This window comes from Phacochoerus africanus, chromosome 2, assembly GCF_016906955.1.
Source record: "Phacochoerus africanus isolate WHEZ1 chromosome 2, ROS_Pafr_v1, whole genome shotgun sequence".
NCBI lineage: Eukaryota > Metazoa > Chordata > Mammalia > Artiodactyla > Suidae > Phacochoerus > Phacochoerus africanus.
In genome coordinates, this window is record NC_062545.1 from 278,086,588 (window position 1) to 278,109,779 (window position 23,192).

A 23,192-nucleotide genomic window follows, 5' to 3' on the forward strand; every position below is an offset into this window, starting at 1 on the left:
GGGCAAGTTGGTTGCCCATTCTCAGCAGGGGGCTCCTTACCCCCTAAGTTTAGGGGGAGGCAGGAAGTGTTGACACACAGCTGTCCGCAAAGGCCTGGGCAGCCTTTCCGGAGAGAAAGCGGCCTTGGAGCACGGAGCTTCGGGTATGGGGGCAGGGGCTGTCGGCAGAAGGACCCGCTGCTTGCGGGGAGCCAGACGTGAGCTCCTGGTAGGTTTAAGGCAAGAAACCACCTCCGCCAACCCGGACGAGGAGGAAAGTGGAGGCCGGGTGCCAGGCGCACGGCGGGGCGGACACGGGACATGCAGGAGCTTCCAGACGCAGGGCAGCTGGTGCTCATGGCTACACCATCGACGAGAAAGCAGCCCGTCCCTGCGCTCCCGGTGGCCCGAGCTTCCCACGGGGGGCCTCGGAGGCAGGGCACTGCCTGCCCACGCGGCCACTTCCGCGGCGCGCGCCCGCCGCGCCGGGCAGCTGGGGGTCCCGGAGACAGTGGTCCTCAGCGCCGGGAGCGGGGCTGGGGGCGGGACGGCGCGCCGACGACTCACCCCCACGGCGCCCGGCGCCTCTCCGGGGCCGGCGGAGCCCGGGGAGGGGTGGGGCGTCTCCCCAGGCTCGGGCCGCCTCCCGGCTGGGCGGGCGCGGGGGCGGCGCGCGGCGGCGCCCGCGGCTCCTCCGCAGCGCGGCCGGCAGGTGGGCGCGCGCTCGCCGGGCGGGGGTCCGGCCGGGCCGCGCGCCTCCCCCGGAACTCGGCCGTGCCATTCCCATGATGCCCAGCCACCGGGCACGGCTTCCGGAGAGCGGCCGCCGCCGCCCCGCCGCCGCCGGTAGGTCCGGGGAGGGGGCTGCGGGGCCCGCCCCGCCCCGCGCGCGCGCGCCCCGCCCTCCCGCGCGCCCCCGGCGCCGGCTGCCCGGCCCCTCCGCGCCGGGACCCCGCCGCCGCCGCCGCCGCCGCCGCCGCCGCTGCCGCCCCGGGACGCGGCGCGCGGGGCGGGGGGCCGGGCCGGAGGGCGGGCGTGCAGGCCGCGGCGCCGGGCTGCCGGCCGGGGAAGGGGCCGCGGCGGGCGGGGCGGGCGCGGCCGGGCGCGGGGTGCGGAGCTGCCCGTGCGGGGATCGCGGCCCCAGAGGCGGCTCCGGGCCGCGGCTCCCGCCTGCGCGCGCCCGCGTCGCTCGGAGCCGGCGGGGCGCGGGGCCCAGGTGAGGCGCAGGTGAGGGCCCGCGGCGGCCCGGCCTCCGGCCTGGCGGCCGCCCGCCCCGAGCACAGCCGAGGCCCTGCGCCGGGCCGCCCGCCGAGATCGCGCCCTGCGCCGGCGCCCGCGCCGCTTCCGGCAGGGTCCCCGGGCCCCCGGGTCGGCCTCTCGCCGCCGAGCCCGCGGAGCCCGGAACGGAGCCCGGGGCGCAGCCCGGCGTGGAGGCCTGACCCCTTCCGAGCCGGAGACCAGGTCGCCGCTCCGGCCGCAGGGATCGCTGTGGCGGAGGCCGCGCCGGGGGTGAGCGCCGAGCCTGTGCCCCGGAGTGGGAGGGCAGGGCAGGCTCCGCCGCTCCGCCGCCCCGCCGGGCGGGTCTCGCCTTGCCTCCAGCTCCCGGGGCACAGGCAGTGGCCCTGCCGCTCTGCTGGGAAGACGTCCTTGGGGTATGGTGCGGTCTCACCTCTGGCAGGCCTGCCCGATTTAGGCCCGGCCCTCCCGGAGAGCCCAGAGCTTCACCTCCCCGGCCCTGGGGAAAGCCCACCTGGGAGGCTGGAGCGGGAGGTGCGCAGGGGGACCACCGGGCTGATAGCAGCAGGGGCTCTGACCTCCTGGAGGGTGGTTTCTGGACTGAGAAGAGGCCCACGAGCCCCCTTCCACTTTTCACATGGTGGCACCTCGGGGGTTCGGGGCAGGCTGGCAGTTGGACAAAGCAGGAGCCCCTGGCTTCAGCTCACAGTCGCCCCAAGTCCACTTTAGGGGAGTTTTCCAGAATGATTCATCTCTCGCGGATGGTTTTAAAGCCACAAGCTGTTGCTGGAGACGCCGTGTGGATTTTTAACCTCATTCTTGCACTAGGTAATCTGACAGTTCAGAAAACGGTTCACGAGGCGTCCGAGCCCTCTACGGTCCTGTCCGAGCTGTGGATGGGGTCCCCATGCTTGGTAGAGATGGCGTTTCCCCTTCCAGCTGCTCCGCTCCCTGGAGCAGAAAGCACGGCCGCCTTGTGGGCTCGGGCTCCTTCCAGGGCCCATGCTTGTCTTGCTATCTCTGTGTTTTTGCAGCTTGACCAAGGAGCAAGGAATGTGGGCACAGGGCAGAAAACGAGCCCTCCCCCTGCCCCCAACTGGTGGTCCCCACTGCCCTTGGCCTCGGGGAGTCTCTCGGGGCGGGGGGGGGGTGTCTGGGAGAGGTCCCAGGGAATGTCACGGGCCCCCAGACTCTCAGAACTGCCACCTAGCTTCATGTGCTCGCCCTTCCCGTCCGGCAGTATCAGACCTGTGGCCCAGGAGACTTGGACATAAGTTGTAGTTAACTGTGTCTGGCCTCAGGGTAAGTTCTTCCAAAATTTAGCGTGGAGCCCCTAAATGGGTGCTCTGTCTTTTCCCCTCAACGTGGCTCCGCTGTACGTTCAGCGTCCGAGTGAGGTCTCTGAGTCTCTTTAACCCTGGCAGTCGGAGGTCCGTCTAAAGCGTGGGCTCGGGCTGCTGTGGCCCGTCCGTGGAGGAGCGGAGGACCCAGTCCCTGGGCCGTTCTGCCCCCAGCACGCCGCCGATCGGCCAGGGCCAAGGGCTTCCTTCGGAATCAGCGGCGGCCTCTGGCGCATCGCTGGTCCCACCTGCCCGGGCACATCTGTGCCCAGGCGGCCTGGCCAGGCCGTCTTGGAAAGGACCCCGTGTGTAAACACAGGATTCTGCGCTCAGGAAGGAAGCTCGGTGGCGAAGGGTCTGTGTCCGAATCCAGGCGAACACACAGGCCACTTGCCGGCCACCGGCCGAGGCTGCGGGGCCCGAGGCACCGCTTTGCCTTCGAACGTGGATTTCCCTGTTTCCGCGCCTGCTGCTGAGCGCTCCTCTCTTTGCTCCTCTCGCATCTCGGCTGCTTTGCCTTCCAGTCTAGGGGATCGGGAGGGGTCAGAGTCGTGTTAAGAATTGGTAGTTACCTGATCGGTTTGAGTCTTTCCAATGGGCTGTGTGCCGGCTCTTAGGCTCCTCTCCGCGGCGGTGCTCCTGGGCCTTTAGTGTAGAGGCTGTTGTGAGCAGACTTCAGAGCGCTCCCAAGCCCGGCCCAGGGGTTCTGCCGACCCGGTCCCGTCTGGTCTGAGCTACGAAAGTGTGGAGAGACCACACAGGACGAATAAAGGGTGTGCGTCTGTGTTTGGGACAACGTCTGTGCTAATTAGCTAAAGACAACGACACGACTGCAGGAGGTGATCCGACAGACAGACAGTGAGGTTTCCAACAGAAAGGCTTAATGGTAGAATCACTCTAAAGGGGTCTGGGCAGGAGTTGCCGGCGCGGCACAGAGGAAATGAACCCGACTAGGAACCGGGAGGGGGCGGGTTCCCTCCCTGGGCTCGCTCAATGGGTTGAGGGTCTGGCATGGCCGTGAGCTGTGGTGTAGGTCGCAGATGCGGCTTGGATCCCACGTGGCTGTGGCTCTGGCGGAGGCCGGCAGCTGTGGCTCCAACTGGACCTGTAGCCTGGGAACCTCCCTAGGCCACAGGTGCACCCTAAAAAGCAAAAAAAAAAGAGAGAGAGAAAAAGCAAAAATAAAAATAAAGGTGTCTGGGCAGATAATGTTTGAATGGCTCACCTTACACAACTTCTCATTTCAGGAGCTGCTGGTTCGAGACAAGCCCAGACATCCCGGGGACACGGCCCTGAGCCTGGACTCACACCTGTCAGCCTCTCCCACCTGCAGAGGAGCGTCTGAGCCCTAAGCTCATTGGCAGCGCCTGGCGACTTTGAGGGGGAGATGCAGCTCCTGTTCCTTCACGGAGGCAATGGACAGAGGGACCAGGAGGGGACATGCGAGCCGGCAGCATTTTCCCCGGAACCTGCGCAGCCATCCTCCCTGTACCGCTGCGGCAGCTGAGGCCCCGAGGCGTGAGTGACTGGCCCGGGGGCCCCAGGCCAGCGGGACCCTCCCCAGGCCTGTTTCTCGGCGGCCCCGGGCCACGGCCAGGCCACGGCCCCAGCGCGCCCGATCCTCCAGCATGTGAAGCAGGCAGAGAAGCCGGGTGCCACCTCTCTGCCCGTCTCGTCTGCTAGGATGTTTCTCATGAACGCCCCTCCTGTGCTCGCCCTGCAGTCCAAATGGGAGGCCTTCGGCCAGCCCGCGAGCTGTAGGTTCCCCCGATGCTTCTCGGAGCCGAAAGAGGGCATCTCGAGGGCGGCGGTGAGCGCCAAGGTGCAGATGGTCATCAGCACGCTTCAGGGCGACGGGGCCGCTCTGGGCATGAGCGGCGAGCATGCCCGGCAGAGGAGCCAGAGGGCAGAGAGAGGCCACGGCGCCAGGCTGGCCGCCAGCCCCGCCTTTGCTGCCTGTGGTCTTGCTGGTTTGGATCCCAAGCGGGAGGAGGGGGCCGCAGACCTCGGCCCCCTGGTGCTGGACTCGGACAGCGACGACTCCGTGGACCGGGACATAGAGCAAGCCATCCAGGAGTACCTGAAGGCCAAGAGCGGAGCCGCCCCAGCACCCGGGGCCACGGACGGGGCCGGCCGGTGCACATCAGAGCCGCCTCGGAGCAGCACTCCGGCTGCCCTCTGTGCCCCCAGCCTTGCAGCTGGCTCTCGCGGTGTCCCCAGCAGCCGGAAGAGGGCTGGCGAGGACCGGGGCTCCGCCTCCCCGGTCAGCGTGAGCAGTGACGACTCCTTCGAGCAGAGCATCCGAGCCGAGATCGAACAGTTCCTGAGCGAGAAGAGGCAGCACGAAACCCAAAAATGCGACCTCCCCGCCGACAGAAAAGCAGACGCCAGCAACAGCTTGGCCAAAGCAGCGTGCAGGTCCGGCAGAGAGCCGACGGGCAAGGCACAGCGGCAGGACCCGGCAGGCGCCTGCAAGGAGTTTGTCTTCCGGAAACCTCCCAGGTCCGCAAAGGCCAGTGCGCAGCCCAGAGGCCCCAGGTCCAAGGTCACCGGCGAGCCCCCCGCCATCGCAGGCCGCCCTGCAGAAGCAGCCCCGAGCAGAGGTGGGGCTCGGAGGGGCGCCGGCCCCGGGAGGCGGGGGAGGCGAGTCCGGAGCGCCACCCCCGTGCGCGAGGCGGCCGACTCCAGCAGTGACGACGGCATCGAGGAGGCCATCCAGCTGTACCAGCTGGAGAAGAGGAAGGAAGCCGCTGGGGACCCGCCGCAGAGGTCCCCGCCCGGGGAGGAGAAGGGGCCTGGGCCCCCTGCACACGGCGCCAGCCTCTGCCCACGAAGCGCCTGGCCTGAAGCCCACGGCAAAGCCCCCGGCAAGAAGAAGCCTCCAGCCCTCAAGGCTGCAGACCTGAACCCGGATGGCCTGGACCCCGACCAAGCTGCCAAGCTTCCCAAGGAAACCACAGCTCCCGCACCTCCAGTAAACACAACGGCCAACAGCGAGCGTGCTGACCGGTCCCCGTGCCGGGCAGACACGTCCGCCGAGCTGATGTGCGCTGAAGCCATCCTGGACATTTCCAAAACGATCCCGCCGGCTCCCCTGGAAGGCGGCGACCGGGCCCTGCCCGCCAGCCCGCTCCTCTATCCCCCAAACGTGCCCTCCCGCTCTGACGGTGACAGCAGCTCTGTGGACAGTGACGACAGCATCGAGCAGGAGATCCGGACGTTCTTGGCCCTGAAGGCGCAGTCGGGGAGTTTGCTGGCCGGAGCGGACACCTGCCCACCGCCCGCCCAGAGCCCCCTGCCCTCGCCCAGCCTCAGGGCCCCCGCTAAAACGCCAGACCTGGCGCTGAGCTGCAAGAGGAAACGCGGAGGCAGCGGCCACGCTGTGCGGCACCCAAGCGCACCCAAGTGGACCAGAGAGACGGCGGTGGTGCCGGAGGGTGCCCAGGATGCCGACCGTGGCCTGGGGCGAGCCAGCGAGACCCCCGCGAGGGAGGGTGAGACCCAGGGCCAGCCTGTCCCTGGCAGGACGGGCGTGCTGGGCGCTGAACACGTTGCCGCAGACACGCAGGGGGCCATGTCCCCAGGCCCCGGGAAGGTGGCCGAGGCAAGGCCCAGGGACGAGAAGGAGAGCTCCGAGGATAAGAGCAGCTCGCTGGACAGTGACGAGGACCTGGACACTGCCATTAAGGACTTGCTGCGGTCCAAGCGGAGGCTCCGGAAGCGGTGCAGGGACCCCAGGGCCGGCTGCAAGAAGAAAGTCAGGTTCAGCACCACAGAGACACAGTTCTTGGATAAAGTCGGGGCTTTCCAGAGAGGCTGGCGAGGCCGGAGCCCACACTTGCTGAAAAGCTGCCTCTCCAAGCCCAGAAAAGGGGCGGGGGGGCCAGAGCCGGATGGCACCACGGCCGAGGACGGGTCCCCAGCTCTCCGGCCCGGGGACGGAGCCGCAGGAGGGAGCCTCTTCTCCAGTGAAACGGCCGCCGGTGACCCTCCCAGTCCAGCCCCAAGCGCCAGTTCCCTTTCTGGCGACACGAGTTCCGTGGACAGCGATGACAGCATCGAGCTGGAGATCAGGAAGTTTTTGGCCGAAAAGGCCAAGGAGTCCATGAGCGGATCAGAAATTCAGGGAGGGGGCCCGGGTGCTCTCGGGACCGGGAGCACGGCCAGGCCGGAGCTGCCGGGCCGGAAAGTGCCACCCCCCAGCTCGGCCCTCCCGCCCGGTTTGTCCACACGGAGCCAGAGGGGCAGGGGGCCCTCGCAGCCGGCCGAGGGACCGAGGGGGCCGGGGAGAGCCTTCCCCCTGGGCGGGAGGAGCAGCCCCCGGGCCGAGCAGGCCCGCCTCCCCGCAGCCCTGGCCAGATGTGAGCTGGCGCCGCCCAGGAGCGTCACTGGGGCCGTGTCTACCAAGGGGTTACCAGCCGGCAGGAGGAACGCCCACGCGCCCAAGGACCAGAGCCCCCGGGGGGCCGAGCCTGCCTCCAGGGAAAGTGCTTTTGGTCAGCTGCCCAGCTGCACAGAAGCTGGCACCTGGGCAGGGAGCCAGAGCTCGCTGGCGGGGGCCCTGGGCACCGAGCGGGACGGGGGGCCCCGGCCCGGCCTCACGCTGCCCTGGAGGGACTTCGCCCCCCAGAGCCGGCAGCCGAGCCCGTGGGCCCTGAGCTCGGAGGGCAGGGACGCAGCATGGAAGGGGGGTGCTCTGGGGGCGCCGAGAGACATGGGGGCGGAGGGCCAGGCGCGGGGCTCGGCCAGCCTCGTGACGGACCCCAGGAGAGGCCTGCCTTTCGCCGGCTTCTCGCCGCTGCTCCCCTCGCAGCTGTTTCACTTTGGCAAGAGCGTCTCCTGGGGGGGCAAGCAGGCCGGCCTCTTCAGCGCCCCCCTGAGCCTGCCCCTGCCGGGCCCGGCCTTCCCAGCCTTCCGGGGGGCCCCCGCCGGCCACGGCCCCGTGTTTGGAAGCTCACACCTGCTCGTGAAGGACAGTGGCCACTGGCCGCCCAGGAAGCCCCGGGCGGGGCTCGGGCTGCACGACAGGAGGCACTCGGGGCCCGAGGACAGCGTCTTGGACCTGAGGTTCGGGCGGAGGGGGCGAGACAGAGACGACGAGGACCAGGAGGCCCTGGGCAGCGACGCCAGTGAGTTCAGCGACACCTCGGTGGAGGAGGGCGGCGGCCCGGTGGCCAAGGGCCCCGTCCTGCAGCTGTGAGTGCGCTGGTGGGCATGGGCATGTGACATGCCCCTGTACAGCCTGTATATTTGTACACTAACGCAAAACAATGTTTTTATTTAACAGACGTGTCCCAGTAAATATGATTTTTGTAGCTTTTTTGTAAATTATTTAAAGTGCTGTACAAAAGTATTTTTGAGCAAATCCCATCATTCCGTTTCGTAGGGCGCCCCCGTGACAGGTTTCATCATCTCCACACACGCCTTAGATCAGCAGACGCTTGGTTCCGACCGCCCTGGCCCTTTGGGGTTGATGCTGGTGGCCGCGGCCAGTGGTGGCCGCAGTTCACGCCTGGGAAAGGCGGCCGCCGGGGGCCTCCCCGCGACTCACAGGAGTGCCCAGCCGTCCGTGTTGGGGCCCCGCGGGACAGGACTCGTGGCGTAAAAGAGCCCCTGGCCCTGGGAGGCCCAGGCGTGACTTCTGAACACCGTGGACACAGCCTTCGTTAGGAAAGGCGTTTCAAAGCACAAAGGCCAGCGAGCCAACTGGCCGTCCCAGTTGCATGTAGAAATTGCCAGTGAGCTCTCGAGGCAGGTCACCAGTTCCCCCCTGAAGCCTGTGTTGTTTAATGTCCAGTCCTGTTCAATTATGACATGATTCTAACAGCTCAATAAACCTCTTTTTTATACGGGAGCTGCGGTTGTTCGTTTTTAATCACGGCTCTAAAAGGTAACATCCAGCCCCTGGGGGTTTGAAATGTCCTTGTCCCGAAAGTTCCCGCCGTGGCTCAGCCGGTTAGGAACCCAGCTAGTATCCCTGAGGACACGGGTTCGATCCCTGACCTCGCTTAGTGGGTTAAGGATCCATCATTGCCGTGAGCCACCGTGTAGGTCACAGACATGGCTCGGATCTGGTGCGGCTGTGGCTGTGCTGTAGGCTAGAGGCTGCCACTCGGATTCGACCCCTAGCCTGGGAACTTCCATATGCTGTGGGTGTGGCCCTAAAAACAAAATAAAACAAATGTCCTTGCCCTGATCCGTGCGAGTGAAGGGACTGCAGCTGCTGCCTGGGCTGCGGTGCCCAGACTCCTGAGGTCCAAGGACAAAGCCCAGCGCCTTCTGGGAACTGGGCTTGTCAAGGCTGCACTCCAGCAGCGGGCAGCCGGGGCCCGTCCCCTCCCCACGCTCTCCGAACGTCCAGGCCGGGTGATGGTGCCATGTGGAACGGAGGAGAGCATGGCACCCTGTGCCTCCTGCTCTGAGGCTGCCGCGGGGCACACGCAGGGCTGGGCACTGATGTTGACGCGTGCCCATCCTCCAGCATTCACCTGCCGCCCACAGGCTTTCACCTGCCGCCTGGAGGGCCCAGCTCACTGTTGCAGTTCAGCCACAATTTGACTGGAGCAGGATTTACTTGGCAGCTGAAATTAGTCATTATTTGAACGTGCAAGTGAATTTGTTCCACGTTGTGTGTGCCCCTGGGTTTTAGCAGGAGTTCACATCTGTACCCAAAGAGGGACATGTGCCCACTGCCACAGTCGGTGTCTGCCGGGTCAGACGCCGTGACGAGCAGGCCCCGTGGCCCCCGGCGTGGTGTGTGTTTGATGCTTCCATGGTCCAGTATTCATTCGCCTACATGCTTCCAGGAAAAACAATTCGTTAATCCATGCTTTAGATTTTACTTAGTTTTTAAGGCGGGCTTTTAACACTTGAAAACAAAAATCAGCTTAGTTTGTATATAAGCCCCGGGTCTGTTTAATGCTATTAAGTCAAGCCCCGTTCACAAGCCAGTTCACCGGTCTGTCCTCTGCGGGGCGGCCTTTCAGGACGCTAACCTGCGTTGACATGCAAACCCGGCGTCTGGGACTGTCAGTGTCCCACCTGTGCAGGTTCAGCCCCAGGCACCTCTCCGCTCCGGTGGCCCATCCCCCTCTCCCCCAGACCCTCACACCTTCCCCTCTCCTGCCCTCCCAGCCCTGTTCTATGTGCCTACTGGGCAGGACTGGCCATGCCTGGCTGCCAGAATCTGGACACACACGTGATTGTTGCAGACAAGCCATGCTGCGTGGAAGCCCCTTCCGTGCCCCGTGTCCTGGGTCAGCTCTGGCGCACGCTGGAGCCCAGGTCGGCTTTCCCTCTGGACCTTCAGGAAAGGGGGCTGCAGTGCAGGCAGATGGGACTGCTTGTCCAGAAGTGATGACTGGCTCCTCCACTCACCCGGGCCCGAGCAGGCGCCCGTGCGCTGCTGCATCCTGGGAGCTGCGGCCAGAGCTGGCAGATGCATATAGAAAGTCTCCAGGAGGTTGTGTCACCAAATTGAGCTATAATTTTTCTTCTTCTTCTTCTTTCTTTTTTTTTTTTTATTTTTTTTAGGGCCATACCTGCGGCATATGGAGGTTCCCAGGCCAGGGGTCCAATCGGAGCTGTAGCTGCCAGCCTACACCACAGCCACGGCAATTCGGATCCGAGCCGCGTCTGCAACTGCCACCACAGCTCACGGCCATGCTGGATCCCTAACCCACTGAGTGAAGCCGGGGATCGAACCTGCATCCTCATGGATGCCAGTTGGGTTCATGAACCACTGAGCCACGATGGGAGCTCCCAAGCTGCAATCATTAAGACCCACAGAGGAGTCCAACGCAAAGAGCCCCCCGCTGGCGTCCCACGGAGTGGGGGAGGGGCACGTCTACACCCTGGAGCCACAGGTTCATTTCACTTAATGCAGAGAAGGGGAGAGACCCAACTCGTGAATGTCCGGTGCTCCGGGGTAGTCACCCTGGGGTCCGCTGTCTCTGCAGGAATTGCCCCCTTTCCCGGAAGGAACGGGCGTCAGGTCCCAGCAGCATAGGGATTTGGGGGAGGGGGTTTGGAGGTCATCCAGAGGTCATCTAGAGGTCTGGTTTGACGCCCAGCACCCAGGTTCTCCTCGCCGTAGAGGGGAGAGGGTCTTCCTAGGGAGGGGTCACTCCCGCTCGCTCTCTTGCTCAGAATCTGAATTGTCAGCCGACTTCTCCAACCTGAGGTCCACGCGCCGCGGGAAGCCAGGCACCAAGTTTGGACACTAGCATTTTATCTGCTCTTATAAAAAGTACTGCCACCCTGATCCCCGCTCCCCAAAATGCACGTGGGGCCTGGGCGGGGGGGGGCGCTGGGGGGACAGCGCCAGGCCCACCAGCCGGGTCTGCAAAGCGCAGCGGGCTCATCCCTGCGCGCCTGCCCAGGACGGGAAGTGGTCGGCTCTTTGCAGAATCTCTGGGGTTCCTAGTATTTTGCTGCACATTGGAGATTCCTCCCCGCCAATGTCAACATATTTTATAATGTATCTGAAGCCATTTGTTCTACTCGACTGCAAAGAAAAGATTAAATGTCACTGAGGAAAATACACAAATGAAAAATAAACTTTTTTTTTTTCCGGGGCCGCACCCACAGTACATGGAAGTATACCTGTAGGTATACTGAATCAGAGGCACTGAATCAGAGCTACAGCTGCCGGTCTACACCACAGCCCCAGCAATGAGGGATCCAAGCCACATCTGCGACCTACACCACCGTTCATGGCAACACTGGATCCCCGACCCACTGAGCAAGGTTGGGGATCGAACCTGCGTCCTCATGGATGCTAGTCGGGTTCTTCACCTGCTGAGCCACGACAGGAAGGAACTCCAAAAATATGCTTTTCGAATAAGAAGTTACTGGTTCTAGGCCAACTCCGTAGCTAAATTAAGCAAGGAGCAAAGTGGTATGAAAAGCTGTCGGCGTTTCTTTTCAGGGCGGAATAAAAAGCCTGGGTAAAGCCAACACCTGCTCGTGGATGGAGAGAGGCTTCCCGGGACCGGCGTGCAGCTGTGAATCATCTGTGGAAACTGGGTTTTGGTTCTCTGAGTATTTGAATCACCTTCTCTGTAATTGTTCTGATTGGAGTTTCTGTTTTGAAAGAACTCAGGACAAAGGGCGGAAGAAGGACAGGTGTCGCTCTCTTTCCACTGTGGGACCAGCCCGTTCTGCGTGCGGCCACCGCGGACGGAAGGCACGTCCGCGCCGTATTCCGTGAGGCCTGGCAACCTGCTCTTCCTCTCCCTCGACACATGCAGACGGCCGTGTGAAAATACGTTTAAAAGGGTAAAAGTCACGATGGCTATAAGTCACTGGCGTTCCCGCGCGCCTTGTGCGAACATGTAGGAAGTTGGGGCCATTCTACGGGGTCAGGCGCTGATGACCTGTCCCCTCCCAGGGGACCCCCCCCCCCCGCCATGGTGGGTTCAAGCCCAGGGCCGGGCATCGCCTCTGGACCCCAATGTTCCCACCCAGAGATGGGGGACAGGAAGACCTGCCCAGGCATGAGCGGCGGAAGAGGTGAGGCTGTCAACGTCCCTTGAACGCAGCGGGGGAGCGCGGGCCGCCAGGCGACTGCGGGGGCCGGGGCGCCAGGAGAGCGGGGGCATTGGGAGCCCGCGCTGGAGCGTTTTCAGGAAGATGATTACGTCGACCGACCCAAAGGCGTCTCCGCCGTCTTTCCAGACACTCCTTCTACGTACTGAGTTCAACTTCCCATGAACCATTAGCAACCGTGCCGGCAGTGTGGGACATCGGCTACGACTGCTCACTAAAGTGCTCCTGACGCCGGAATTAACCTTGGGGAGCCAGCCAGCGCACGGGGCATCTGTTTCGTTTGCCGGCATCAGCTCGACTGAGCCCCCAGCCTGAGCCCCGACGTGACCTTCAGCTGGAGTCCAGCCGTCCCTCACCCCCCCACACACACCTGCTGTCCTCTTACAGGTGTGCAGACGCTCACCCGGTCTGGCCGGGGGGTGTCGGTCCCTCTGCCAGCCGGCTTTCCCTCCCCTCGGCATCTGGCGTCCCAGAGGCAGCCCCAGAGGCAGCACACCCTCCTTCTCGGTGAGTTCAGAACCTAGGTCGGCAACATATTCTTTTCCTTATACCTCAAGGCTAAATACAGAAGCATTCTTAGTATTTTGACTTTTTTTTTTCTTTTTATGGAATTTCCCGGGCTAGGGGTCAAATCAGAGCTGCAGGGCAACGCTGGATCTTTAACCCACTGAGCAGGGCCAGGGATCGAACCTGCATCCTCATGGATACTAGTCAGGCTCTTAACCACTGAGCCACAATGGGAACTCTAATGAAAGGTGGTAAAAACTAATTTTCAGTGTGATGCCTGGAGGCCAGGCTGGTTTTCCAGCTACAGAGGAGGATGTGACACAGATCCCGACTTCGAGCTCAGCTTTGTATCTTTTCTACTGCATCTATTGATTTTCTCTGGAAACCATTTCTATCCCAAACTGGACATTAAGAATGTTGCCAAAATGTTTCCTTTCGTGTAATAATAGCAATAAACTTTTCATGAGGAAATAACCGGTCACGGTGTTTAATTTCATCCCAAATGCAGACGGGAGTAAAATCTCTCTGAGTAAAGGTCATTGTAAACACGGTAGCTCCGAGGGTCTGTAGCAATGGTTCCTTCTGTCTGTTCCAATATTTCCCGATTTCCTGTGATGGGTCTACGCCTGGCTGTCCTAAGGGCAGGGGGTCCTATGGAAGGTATATAATATCGTGGGAAATGTTTTCTCACTGAGGCCTCTCTAAATCATGGTCCTTTTTAATTTTATTTTTTTTTTTTAGAGCCACACCCATGGCACATGGAAGTTCCCAGGCTAGGGATCGAATCGGAGCTATAGCCACCGGTCTACACCACATCCACAGCAATGCCAGATCCGAGCCACATCTGCAACCTACACCCCAGCTCACGGCAATGCCAGATCCTTAACCCACTAAGCGAGGCCAGGGATCGGACCCGCAACCTCATGGCTCCTAGTCAGGTTCGTTTCCACCGCACTGTGACGGGAACTCCAATCATAGTCGGTGTTGATTGAGAACTAACTCCATAGAGGTGAAAATCCACTTCATGTCGCTATCACCCGACCTGAGAAAAACATGGTTTTCTCTGCCTTTTTTTTTTTTGAACATTTTATTGATAAAGTAAAATGAAGACCCCCATGTACACATCACCTCTCAACCATGAGCGGCTCCCCAGCCTCGGCTCTTTGTTCTGCCTCCCTTCCGGCCTTTATTTGTGGTCAGATGATGCTCAAGGTCACCCAAGGTCGGCCGGGGTCGGGGTGCTCCTGCCTGGAGCTTTCCTCCCGGGTCTGCTCCGCTTCCTTCCCCAACCTCAGCCACACCCTCCCCTCCCTCCAAGGCCAGGCGGGATGCTTGAGAACAGAACGCCTCCAGAAGTGTCACAGCTATAAAAAGGACTCCCAAATAAAGACGCAGGCGGGGCTCTCGGGGCATCCCCAGCGTTCAGGCAGAGATCAGGGCCCCAGGAGCCCACGGCCCGGCTCCTTGATCACAGAGGAGTCGGGAGCCCAGGATGTGGCAGGGGTTTTAATGGAAAGTCACGCTATTCGCTCTTTTCCACCTGAGACGCGGAACGGAGAAAGGAGGGCACCGCAGCTCCGCGGGCGTATTTTTCTAATCCAGGAAAAGTATTTTCAGGGCCAGCAGTGAAGTGTGCCCGTTACGACGGGGCAAGTTGTCACCGACGAGAGCTGAGGACCGCTGGGGCCGAGGGCCCTCAATCACAGATGGAGGGCTTGTTGACCCTGTAGCTGGGGTGGAAGTTGAGGCGGTCGTAGGAGGTGATGTAGTTGTCGGGACCCGTCACGATGCTCTTCTCCATGTAGACGTTGAAAGTATTGTTCTGGAACATTCCACCCGCCGCAAGTTGTCTAGAAAATTTATGCGAATTTGGATAAAATACCTTCTGGAAGTGAAAAGGGAACACTAGGATTAGTGAGGCAGCATAACGTCCCGGAGCAAACGGTCCGTAGGTATTTATGGGAGAAAAATTAAGAATTCGTAAGAAAACATCTCCGTTCCTAGGAAGCAGAGAAGACAGGGCAGGCGGGATGGCCCCCTGACCATCTCAACTGAAGCCTAAGGTCAGGGAGCAGTGACGGATAGACCCTCCTTTGACTGTTATAGAGGCATCAACGGGCCACCTGCACAGGGTCGCGGGGGGTCAGGCTCAAAGCCACTCCCAGTTGGGTTTTACTGGCTGTGCTACTAGGGTAAAGTCACTGGACCTCTCTCTGCACTTGAGCTTTCTCTCCCGTGGACTAGACATACCCTCCACACGGGTGGGTTTTGACCTTGACTGCGCATTTGACTCCCTTGCCTAAGTCAACTACAGTGGAAAAAATAAAATCATAAAAAAGGAAGCCAGAGAATAGGAAAAAAAAAAAAGAATCCCTTGCAGAACTTTGAAACAATTCTGATGCCCACACCCCACCAGCCAGGGGGTCTGGAGGGAGGGCTGCCCTAGCAGGTGGGGTGCGGTGAGAACACAGGTGCGGCCCCTGGTGTGTGTGCAGGCTCCCAGGAGTAGGAAATGTCCCAACAACACAGCATCATCAGGTGACCTTGAGGCTGCTGAAGGAAGTGGCCTGAACCACCGCCAGATGGCACAGCCGGGACAGGTGACCTGCTCCAGGCTTCCCTTGTATCAAGTCGATCACTTGGTGCTTTGAGTCCTTGGCAGGAAGTGAGCGCGAAGAGCAAAGACCTTCAGTGCATTTCTTAAAGGAGATTTTATTTTTTTTAAGAGCAGCTTTAGGTCCACTGAGTGTGTTGGTCTTTTCTGTGGAAATACCTGATCCCTTGATTCTGGAACAGTGACCCTCAAATGCTCTAGAAACTTTCCAGATACATAATCTCCTTCCACAAATAACAAATGCTGGAGAGGCTGGGGAGAAAGGGACCCCTCCTGCACTATTGGTGGGACTGTAAACTGGTTCAACTCAACTACGCAGAACAGCACAGAGGTTCCTCAGAACACTAAATACAGACCCACCACACGACCCAGCAACCCCACTCCTGGGCATGGATCCGGACAAAGCGCTCCTTGAAAAAGACACATGCCCCGGCATGCTCATGGCAGCTCTATTCACAACAGCCAAGACATGAAACAACCCATATGTCCCTCAACAGACGACTAGATGAGGAAGAAGTGGTATATATACACAATGGAATACTACTCGGCTGTGAAAAAGGACAAAATAATGCCACCTGCAGCAACATGGATGGAACTAGAGACTCTCATCCTGAGTGAAGTCAGTCAGAAAGAGAAAGACAAATCCCATATGATACCACTCATGTCTGGAATCTAATAGATGGCACAAATGGACCTTTCCACAGAAAAGAAACTCATGGATTCGGAGGACAGACTTGTGGTTGCCAAGAGGGAGGAGGAGGGAGGGGGATGCACTGGGAATCGGGGGTTAATGGATGCAGACTATCGCCTCTGGAGTGGATAAGCAATGAGATCCTGACATATAGCACTGACTGTATCTAGTCACTTATGACGGAGCAGGATAATACAAGAAAAAGAATGCATACATGTATGTGTGACTGAGTCACCTTGCTGTGCAGGAGAAAACTGACAGAACGCTGTAAACCAGCTATGATGGAAAAATATCTCCTCCTCACAAGAGCTTGACCCCCCCCCCCATGCAAAACAGGCAAATGAGCAATTATCAGACCTTTTTTTTTTTTGGCCACGCCCATGGCATGTGGAAGTTTCTGGGCCAGGGATCAAATCTACAATATAGCAGTCACCCATATCACAGCAGTGACAACACCAGATCCTCAACCCACTGAGTCACAAGGGAACTCCCGGGGTCTTTTTAAACAAGGACTATTTTGGAAGAAAAACAACACGGCCACCCCCGAAACAGGTGGCCCTCCTGTCTCCGGTAGCCAGGGGATGCTTATACTAGTCCATCTGGTGTTCACATGAACCAGCAGGTACAGCAGGGGATTCTGGGAGGCCCCCGGCCCCCCAGAAGGGGTCACATTCCCCCAAAGTTCATAGATTCCCCCCATCCTTCTATAACCTGTACTTCTGTCAGCCAGCGCTGCCTCTTAAGGTCGCAAGTTAGTATTTCATAAAATAAGCTACTATTCCAAAAAGAAAGCAGGTCTTCATTTATTTGCCTCAAACCTTACTGCTTTAAGTGGCAAGAGTTGGTTGGTTGTATGAGAGGCTGGGGCCAGGCCTTTGGGAGGCACTTTCTTCATCCTTGAAACCATTTCATTGCCAAATTCACTCTCATTTATTTCTACCCTGCCCCATTCCAAAAGGATTTGAGGGTGTCGGAACCCTAGGGCCCCTCGCGCCTCCCCCTCAGGAGGCGTCGCCCTTTTGAGAAATCCGGAGCTACAGTCCCCTCCTGCAGATGCCCCACCTGCACGCACTGTGCATGCCTCTCCTTGCTTCTGGCTTACCCTTACCGGCATCTCATGCACAGTGGGGGCTCTGCTCCCGTAAGCTTGGTTGCTGGTCCTGTACACTGAGGGGGGCTCCTTGGTCCTGGCAGATGAGAAAAATACTTTATTTCCCACTCACGTATTCCAATTCTGCCCAAGCCACATCTTAAATGTATTTGGTTGATGGAGCTTTGTTGGAAATGCCCCAGGTTGGTGAGGCAGCGGTGAACCTGCGCCCCTGGAGAGAGCAGAGTTGGCCTGCCTGGCAGGCTGTGCTGACCTCTGCCTGGTGGGAAGTGTTGCCTGCCCCTCAGCCCCTGAGGGGCCTGGGGCCATGCTGTCACCTCCTGGGTAGGTGGGTAGATTGGGAGCTGTGGCTTAGCCTCCAGACATGCCATCAGGTGGGGGTGTGACGGGGGGGGGGGGGGGTTAGGACGGTTCCCCCCACTTCTGAGTCTGCAGGAGAAAATGCTCCCGCAGACTCTCGTCCTGGTGCTACCCACACGTTAACAGAGTGGTTGTGGTTCAGACCACAGCCCAGCCTCTTACCACCTCTGCGGTCTCGGGGCAAAGGTAATATCTTCCTACATTGGGGCTGTCTCTCTGGGGAGAGGAGGAGGCCGGTGGAGCCAACTCTATAGGATGGGGAGGGGCAGGAGGCGCGTGCACCCCCTGCCAGACAGGTCTCAGAAGCGGCTGCGCCCTGGAACAGCTCGCAGGCTCCGCCCCTCGGCAGCCTGGTTGGACGCGTGGCGCATGCACCTCCGGGGACACCACCCCTCAACCAGAATGGAGAGGAGGCTTGCCCCGCCCTGAGGGCGCGGCTGGGAGCAGCCAGAGTTGTAGGATTTTCTGGCGCACGCCACGCCTCACCTCGCAGGCTGAAAACCCACTCACTCCATCGGCGTGTCGGACGCTCCAGACAGCACTTCTGAGCCCATCAGGTGGTTAACAGCTGACCCCACACGTGACCTGGGGGGCCAGGCTGGGACCTGGGGACTTGCACACAGGGCTATCTGAGCAGAGCGCAGGACCAGCTGGGCGCCTGGCTGCCTGCTGGACCAGGCGTCCTTCCTTTCCTCTACCAGGTGGACCCTGACCACATGGACTCCCTGGTCCTCACCTGTAGCCCCGAAACCACGCGGGGTTGTTGAACCTGGCGGGCAGGTCCTCGCTTACACGGTAGTAGTCGCTGGTTTTCTCCGGGGAGGCCGTGGCCTCGGGCTCCCCCGGCTCCGTGCACTCCTGGGGGTTCTCCTCGGACATCTCGCCTGAGTCCACCCGAGGCTTTCGGCGAAGAAAGAGCAGGCAGGAAACAGCCTCTCCTCCCGTGGGCCGCGAGGGTCCGCGCGGCGTCCTGTTGCTAAGCGACAGCCCAGCTTTCTGACGGAGTGGGCGGGGTCCTTAAAGGCGCCGCGCCTCCCAGGCTGTGGGTCCCCCTTCTGGAAGGTGGGGCAGAAGTTCGAGGTCTAGGGCTTTCCGCGCCCAGCTACGAGGCCCTGGACTGGCCGAGATAATGAGGGATACTTCCCGGGTTGCAGTGCCGGGCAGTTTGCCGTCACTAGCGCCCCGCGCAGAGGCTCCCTGACGTTTTCCCAAAGGCAGTGGGAGGCGAATTTCGGGGCAGGTGAAACCCCAGGCCCTGGGACGTGTCGGCAAATGGCGGAAGAAAGTTCTCCCCAAGGCCGCTCCGCTTGCAAAGATCCGACGCTCACCGCGTGGGCCGGGGCTGCTCCTTGACACGCTCCCCCCGCCCCACTTCGAGCCCCCCAATGCCCTGCGTCTGAAATTAGACTCCAGATTTGCCTAACTTTATGGCATCCTTCTAGGCCAAATAGTGCCTAAAACTCAAAGCGCTTTTGGGCAGCGAGAGGTTGTGCCGGCCTGGCCAGGGGTTAGGACGGTTCCTCGCCCCGCGCGTCCCGAACTCGTCCGGCCCGCCCCTCCCTCCTTGCGCATCCATGGAGCCGGGGCAGATATGAGGCTCAAGGGCCGGTGCTCCCCGAGGACCGCGCGCCGCGACCCGGAGTGCGCAGGCGGGGGCCGGGGGCGGACACCGTCCCGAGCCGGGTCCCAGAGCGAAGCGATCGGCGCGCGGTGACACCTCCGGGCCTGCAGGCGGCGATGCGGCCGGGGCGCGGGCCGCGGCGGAAGGAGGAGCCGCTCGCGAGGCCGCGCGCGCCCGCCGCCCGCGTCCGCCCGCACGTCGCCCGGTGTCCGCGCCATGGCGTCCGGCCCGCTGCTGCCGCGGCTGCTCGGCGCGGGTGAGCGCGCCCGGGTCCCCGGTGCGGGGGCGCGCGGCGGGGACCCTCCTCCCGGGCCCGGCGGCGGGAGGGAAGGAGGGGGGGCGTCGGGGGGCCGCGTCGCGAGTCCGCTGTCCCCGCAGGTGCCCCGCGCAGGCCGCTCCGGCTGCACCTCGTCCCGACGGCGACCCCGGGCCCGGCCGGGCCGACGGGCAGGACGCTGGGGAGCAACGCGGCCCCCGCCGCCCGCGAGCCCGAGCTCAGCAACGGTAACGCCGGCTCCCGGCCCCGGGGCGGGGGGTGAAGCCGTCTGTCCGGGAGTCCCGGGCGCCCTGGGTCTGGATGCGGTCCCTGCAGGGTGGGGGCCGGGGGAGGGAGGAGGAGCGCCACGTGCCAGGTCGCACGCGCTTCCGGGGGCCCTGAGAGGACCCCCACCCACTGCTGGGGCCGGGGCCCGCTCTCCCCGAAAAGCTGCGGGCGGAGTTTCCGCGGCGGCTGGGGTGACACTAGCCAGGCCCCTCCTTTCCGAGTGAGCACTGGACCAGGTCGGACCCGACTTCCTCCCGGTGGCCCTGAGGCTCCGCAGCCCTCGAGGGTGCCCCCAGGGTTGGGAGCAGGGGCCCAGCCCTGCATCCTCTCCCCCCGCCCCTCCCCCCCAGGTCTCAGGGACAGGATCCTCAGCGAGCCTCTCAAGCACGCCGACTTCTTCAACCTCAAGGAGCTGTTTTCCGTGCGAAGTCTCTTCGACGCCCGGGTGCACCTGGGACACAAAGCCGGCTGTCGACACAGGTAGGTGAGGGTTGCCCCCCGCCAGGCCTTGGCCGCTCCTTTCAGCTTTTGGAGGAGAGGACCGCCCCCTCCTCCTCCTTCCGATGGAGTCCCTGAGCCCCTCCGACACCTTTGCTTCCGCACCCCCAGTCCTCGGCCCTGAGTGGTACCTTGCTGGGGGGGGTGGGGGCCCTCACTGTGGCGGGGGCGGCTGCTGCTGGTTCCCAGGCGGAAAGGCCAGCTGGTCCTGTGAGCCATGATGGGTGAAGGGGCTGGCGGGGACGTCTCCAAGGCCAAGCCGAGGAGTGGTGACCTCTCTGGGTAGCAGCTGCCTTCCGTGGCTCAGAGCGGCGGGCGGGGAGGTGGCTGTAGGAGCTCAGGAAGGTGCGGCAGAGCTGGAGCCGCAGTTGGATGGAGGCGATGGGGGCAGGGCCGGTGGTCCGGGTGGGGCTGGAGTGGGGGCTGGTTGAGCAGAGGCCAGAGCAGGTGTCAGGGTCATTCACCCCAGGAACTTGTGTCCTGGGAGGGGCGACCCTTTGGCCACACTAAGGGGTCTGGGGGTTGGGGGATGGCCCACCACATCAGACCCCTTTGAGAACATGTGGAGAGGAGGCGGGGGGCCGGGGTGGGGGTGCTGCTGAGAAGTCAGCCGAGGGAGGGCAGGTGGAGCTCGCTGGGCTTTGGGCACAGTCTGATGGGGGCGAGGGACGGAAGCCAGATGGGAGGGGGCAGGAGGGTGAAGGGCGGGGAGTGAGGACAAGAGATGCCCCGTCCCTCTGTCCCAGCCAGCAGGGGTCCGGTCAGTGCCCTCGGGGTTCCCCTCCCAGGCTCGCTGGCACCTGTTCCAGCCCGGGGCGCCCCTGCTGCTGTGCTTGTCCCCCGCCCAGCCCCTCAAAGATGATGATAATGACAGGAGTGACAGCCAGAAGAGCGGTACCAGGGGGGATGCTGTCTGGACGTCGTGTTTAAGTGTCCAGACGTCCCTGTGGGACGAGTCCTGTTCCGATGCCCACGTGGCGAGGCAGAGGTTCAGAGGGTTAAGCCACTTGCCGCCGCCGACGTGGAAGTGGCCCGCAGCCTAGCCCGCCCTGCTCGCCCGCCCCCCCCCCCACATCACTCCAGGGACAGGTCCTCGCTGTCACCATGCTGAGGGGCTGCAGACCCTCCCAGCCCCATGCATGGTGTGTCCTCCACAGAGCGGCCCAGGGTTGGCCGGGGGCGGGGGCGCCGGGGGCCGCTTCACATGGGCCTGGCGGCTGTCGGGCAGGTTCATGGAGCCGTACCTCTTCGGGAGCCGCCTGGGCCAGGACGTCATCGACCTGGAGCAGACGGCCGCGCACCTGCAGCTGGCCTTGAATTTCACGGCCCACGTCGCGTACCGCGAGGGCATCATCCTGTTCGTGAGCCGGCACCGGCAGTTCGCCCACCTGATCGAGACCACGGCCCGGGACTGCGGCGAGTACGCGCACACCCGCTACTTCAAGGGCGGCCTGCTGACCAACGCGCCGCTCCTCCTGGGCCCCGGGGTCCGCCTGCCCGACCTCATCATCTTCCTGCACACGCTCAACAACGTCTTCGAGCCCCACGTGGCCGTGCGGGACGCGGCCAAGATGAACATCCCCACAGTGGGCATCGTGGACACCAACTGCAACCCCGCGCTCATCACCTACCCCGTGCCCGGCAACGACGACTCGCCGCCGGCCGTCCGCCTCTTCTGCAGGCTCTTCCAGGCCGCCATCAGCCGGGCCAAGGAGAAGCGCAGGCAGGTCGAGGCCCTGTACCGGCTGCAGGGCCCGGCGGCCCCCCCGCCCCCCGAATGAGCCGGCAGCCCGGCGGGTTCCCGGGCCGCGAGAGCCCTGGGGCCGCTGCGCTGCCCGGTGGGCCCAGGCCTGGCGTCTGTGCCGCCAGGAACGGTTCTCAGCAGCTGCCGCCCGCCCGGTGCCCAGGCTCCCCCTCCCTCCTCGGCCCCGCGGACTCACAGGGCAGGCGGCCTGTCCCCGGAGCCCAAGATCCCTGCTTCTACCCTGAGACGGTGCCTTGCGTGTCAGGAAGGCTCCCACGCCAGGCCGACTTTTCTTCTCGACCCGAACCCCCTCGGCTGGGCTGCTTCCCCTGCCGCCTGGTTTCTTCTGCGAGGTTGCAGGAAGAGTCCGTCTGGGTTGGGCCAGGCCAGGCCGACAGCACGATTCCAACAGCAATAAAACTTGATTTGGGCAAAATGGGGCCCGGGCCGTTGGTTCTGCAGTGTGGTCTGTGTGGTTTTCACCGGCTCCCCCAGGGCCTGCGAGACACATCCCTGCCCTCTGGGTCCTGGCGCTTCGTGGAGATGGATGGAGGTGGGGGGGACGGGGATTGGACAACAGAGGTGCCGGCTGTAGCTGGGGAGGACTTGGGGTGCTGTTCACGGACGCTTCCTCCCATACCCCACATGTGGGGCCCCTCCTCTGCAGCCCACCCCAGGAGACCTGTCAGCTGGCGAGGGTCTGGACAGAGTGGCCCCTGGGTGCAGGGACACGTGCCAGCCCGCGTCCTCCAGCAGCTCGGGGGCAGGAAGTCAAGTCCCGAGGACCCGCTGGGCATGGCCTTTCAGGGTGGGGTGGTGTCGGGCCGTGGCCCACGGTGTTTTCTGGAGGGGCCCGTGGTTTGGAAGGAACAGGGGACTGAATGACAGTTTGGAAGTTAAGCGCTGAGCAGCATGGCTTTATCTGGGACATGGAGTGTACAGGCAGGTAAATGAGGGCCCCTCCAGGATCCCCCCCTTGGGGTGTGGGGGTGAGGTTTCCCGAGCTGATGTGTAGAGAGAGCTGGCCGGCCCTCGGCGCCACGGGGAGGCCAGCGGTGAGCAGCCAGGACCCTCGAAGTCAAGGCAGTGTGGCTCTGCCCACTCGCCACGGCCAGGAGTTCCTGGGGTGTGAAGGGCCAGAAAGCAGCAGGGCAGCCGGGGGGCACTTCCAGAGGGGCTCGGGGGGGGGGGGGCGCATGGTCTCAGCCCTGCAGGAGGGGACTCCCTGACTGCCACCTAGAGAGGAACCCCAGAGAGGCCGAAAGTGCAGAAGGAGTCTGTGCCCAAGTTGTGGAGAGGAGGGGGCTTGCCTGGGGGTCAGGAGAGGAGGGGCCTGGGCCCTCTGTCCTGCTGCTGCAGCGGCTGCTCACACATTAGACTCAACCCCCACTGGGCCCT

The 23,192-nt window shown here is 62.7% G+C and overlaps 3 protein-coding genes across 9 annotated transcripts; 2 read left to right on the top strand and 1 right to left on the bottom strand.

Annotated features, from left to right (window-relative positions):
• Positions 1-690: 690 nt before the first annotated feature.
• On the top strand, positions 691-8,409 carry PPP1R26 (protein phosphatase 1 regulatory subunit 26). Of its 4 annotated transcripts, none has more exons than XM_047768874.1 (2): positions 691-825; positions 3,803-8,409. In XM_047768874.1, exon 2 carries the CDS (start codon positions 4,240-4,242, stop codon positions 7,753-7,755), a length of 3,516 nt encoding a protein of 1,171 aa, XP_047624830.1. In that variant the 5' UTR covers positions 691-825; positions 3,803-4,239; the 3' UTR covers positions 7,756-8,409. The 4 variants fall into 4 exon arrangements, with proteins under 4 accessions (XP_047624830.1, XP_047624833.1, XP_047624832.1 ...); XM_047768877.1 differs by lacking the exon at positions 691-825 and adding an exon at positions 1,140-1,195; XM_047768876.1 differs by lacking the exon at positions 691-825 and adding an exon at positions 1,312-1,488.
• A 5,274-nt stretch (positions 8,410-13,683) lies between these two features.
• On the bottom strand, positions 13,684-19,085 carry PIERCE1 (piercer of microtubule wall 1). 4 transcript variants are annotated; one of them, XM_047768880.1, is made up of 3 exons: positions 18,124-19,085; positions 17,025-17,103; positions 13,684-14,493 (listed from the first exon to the last, which is right to left on the bottom strand). In XM_047768880.1, the coding sequence occupies exons 1-3, from the start codon at positions 18,264-18,266 to the stop codon at positions 14,308-14,310; spliced, it is 408 nt and encodes a 135-aa protein (XP_047624836.1). In that variant the 5' UTR covers positions 18,267-19,085; the 3' UTR covers positions 13,684-14,307. The 4 variants fall into 4 exon arrangements, with proteins under 4 accessions (XP_047624836.1, XP_047624835.1, XP_047624837.1 ...); XM_047768879.1 differs by having other exon boundaries at positions 13,685-14,496; XM_047768881.1 differs by having other exon boundaries at positions 14,394-14,451; positions 17,026-17,103.
• Positions 19,086-19,163: 78 nt separating this feature from the next.
• MRPS2 (mitochondrial ribosomal protein S2) lies at positions 19,164-22,247 on the top strand. The gene is made up of 4 exons (XM_047768882.1): positions 19,164-19,264; positions 19,387-19,512; positions 19,903-20,032; positions 21,279-22,247. The coding sequence occupies exons 1-4, from the start codon at positions 19,225-19,227 to the stop codon at positions 21,829-21,831; spliced, it is 849 nt and encodes a 282-aa protein (XP_047624838.1). The 5' UTR covers positions 19,164-19,224; the 3' UTR covers positions 21,832-22,247.
• The last annotated feature ends 945 nt before the right edge of the window (positions 22,248-23,192 follow it).

What these genes read in the sequence shown, in the direction of transcription:
- PPP1R26 (XM_047768874.1), top strand. Translation starts at nt 4,240, where the DNA reads ATGTTTCTCATGAACGCCCCTCCTGTGCTCGCCCTGCAGTCCAAATGG.
- PIERCE1 (XM_047768878.1), bottom strand. Translation starts at nt 18,266, where the DNA reads ATGTCCGAGGAGAACCCCCAGGAGTGCACGGAGCCGGGGGAGCCCGAG. An exon ending in GCGTGGTTTCGGGGCTACAG is followed by an intron (nt 17,104 to 18,123) that starts GTGAGGACCAGG and finishes CTCATCTGCCAG; the next exon opens with GACCAAGGAGCCCCCCTCAG.
- MRPS2 (XM_047768882.1), top strand. Translation starts at nt 19,225, where the DNA reads ATGGCGTCCGGCCCGCTGCTGCCGCGGCTGCTCGGCGCGG. An exon ending in GCCGCGGCTGCTCGGCGCGG is followed by an intron (nt 19,265 to 19,386) that starts GTGAGCGCGCCC and finishes CTGTCCCCGCAG; the next exon opens with GTGCCCCGCGCAGGCCGCTC. An exon ending in AAAGCCGGCTGTCGACACAG is followed by an intron (nt 20,033 to 21,278) that starts GTAGGTGAGGGT and finishes GCTGTCGGGCAG; the next exon opens with GTTCATGGAGCCGTACCTCT.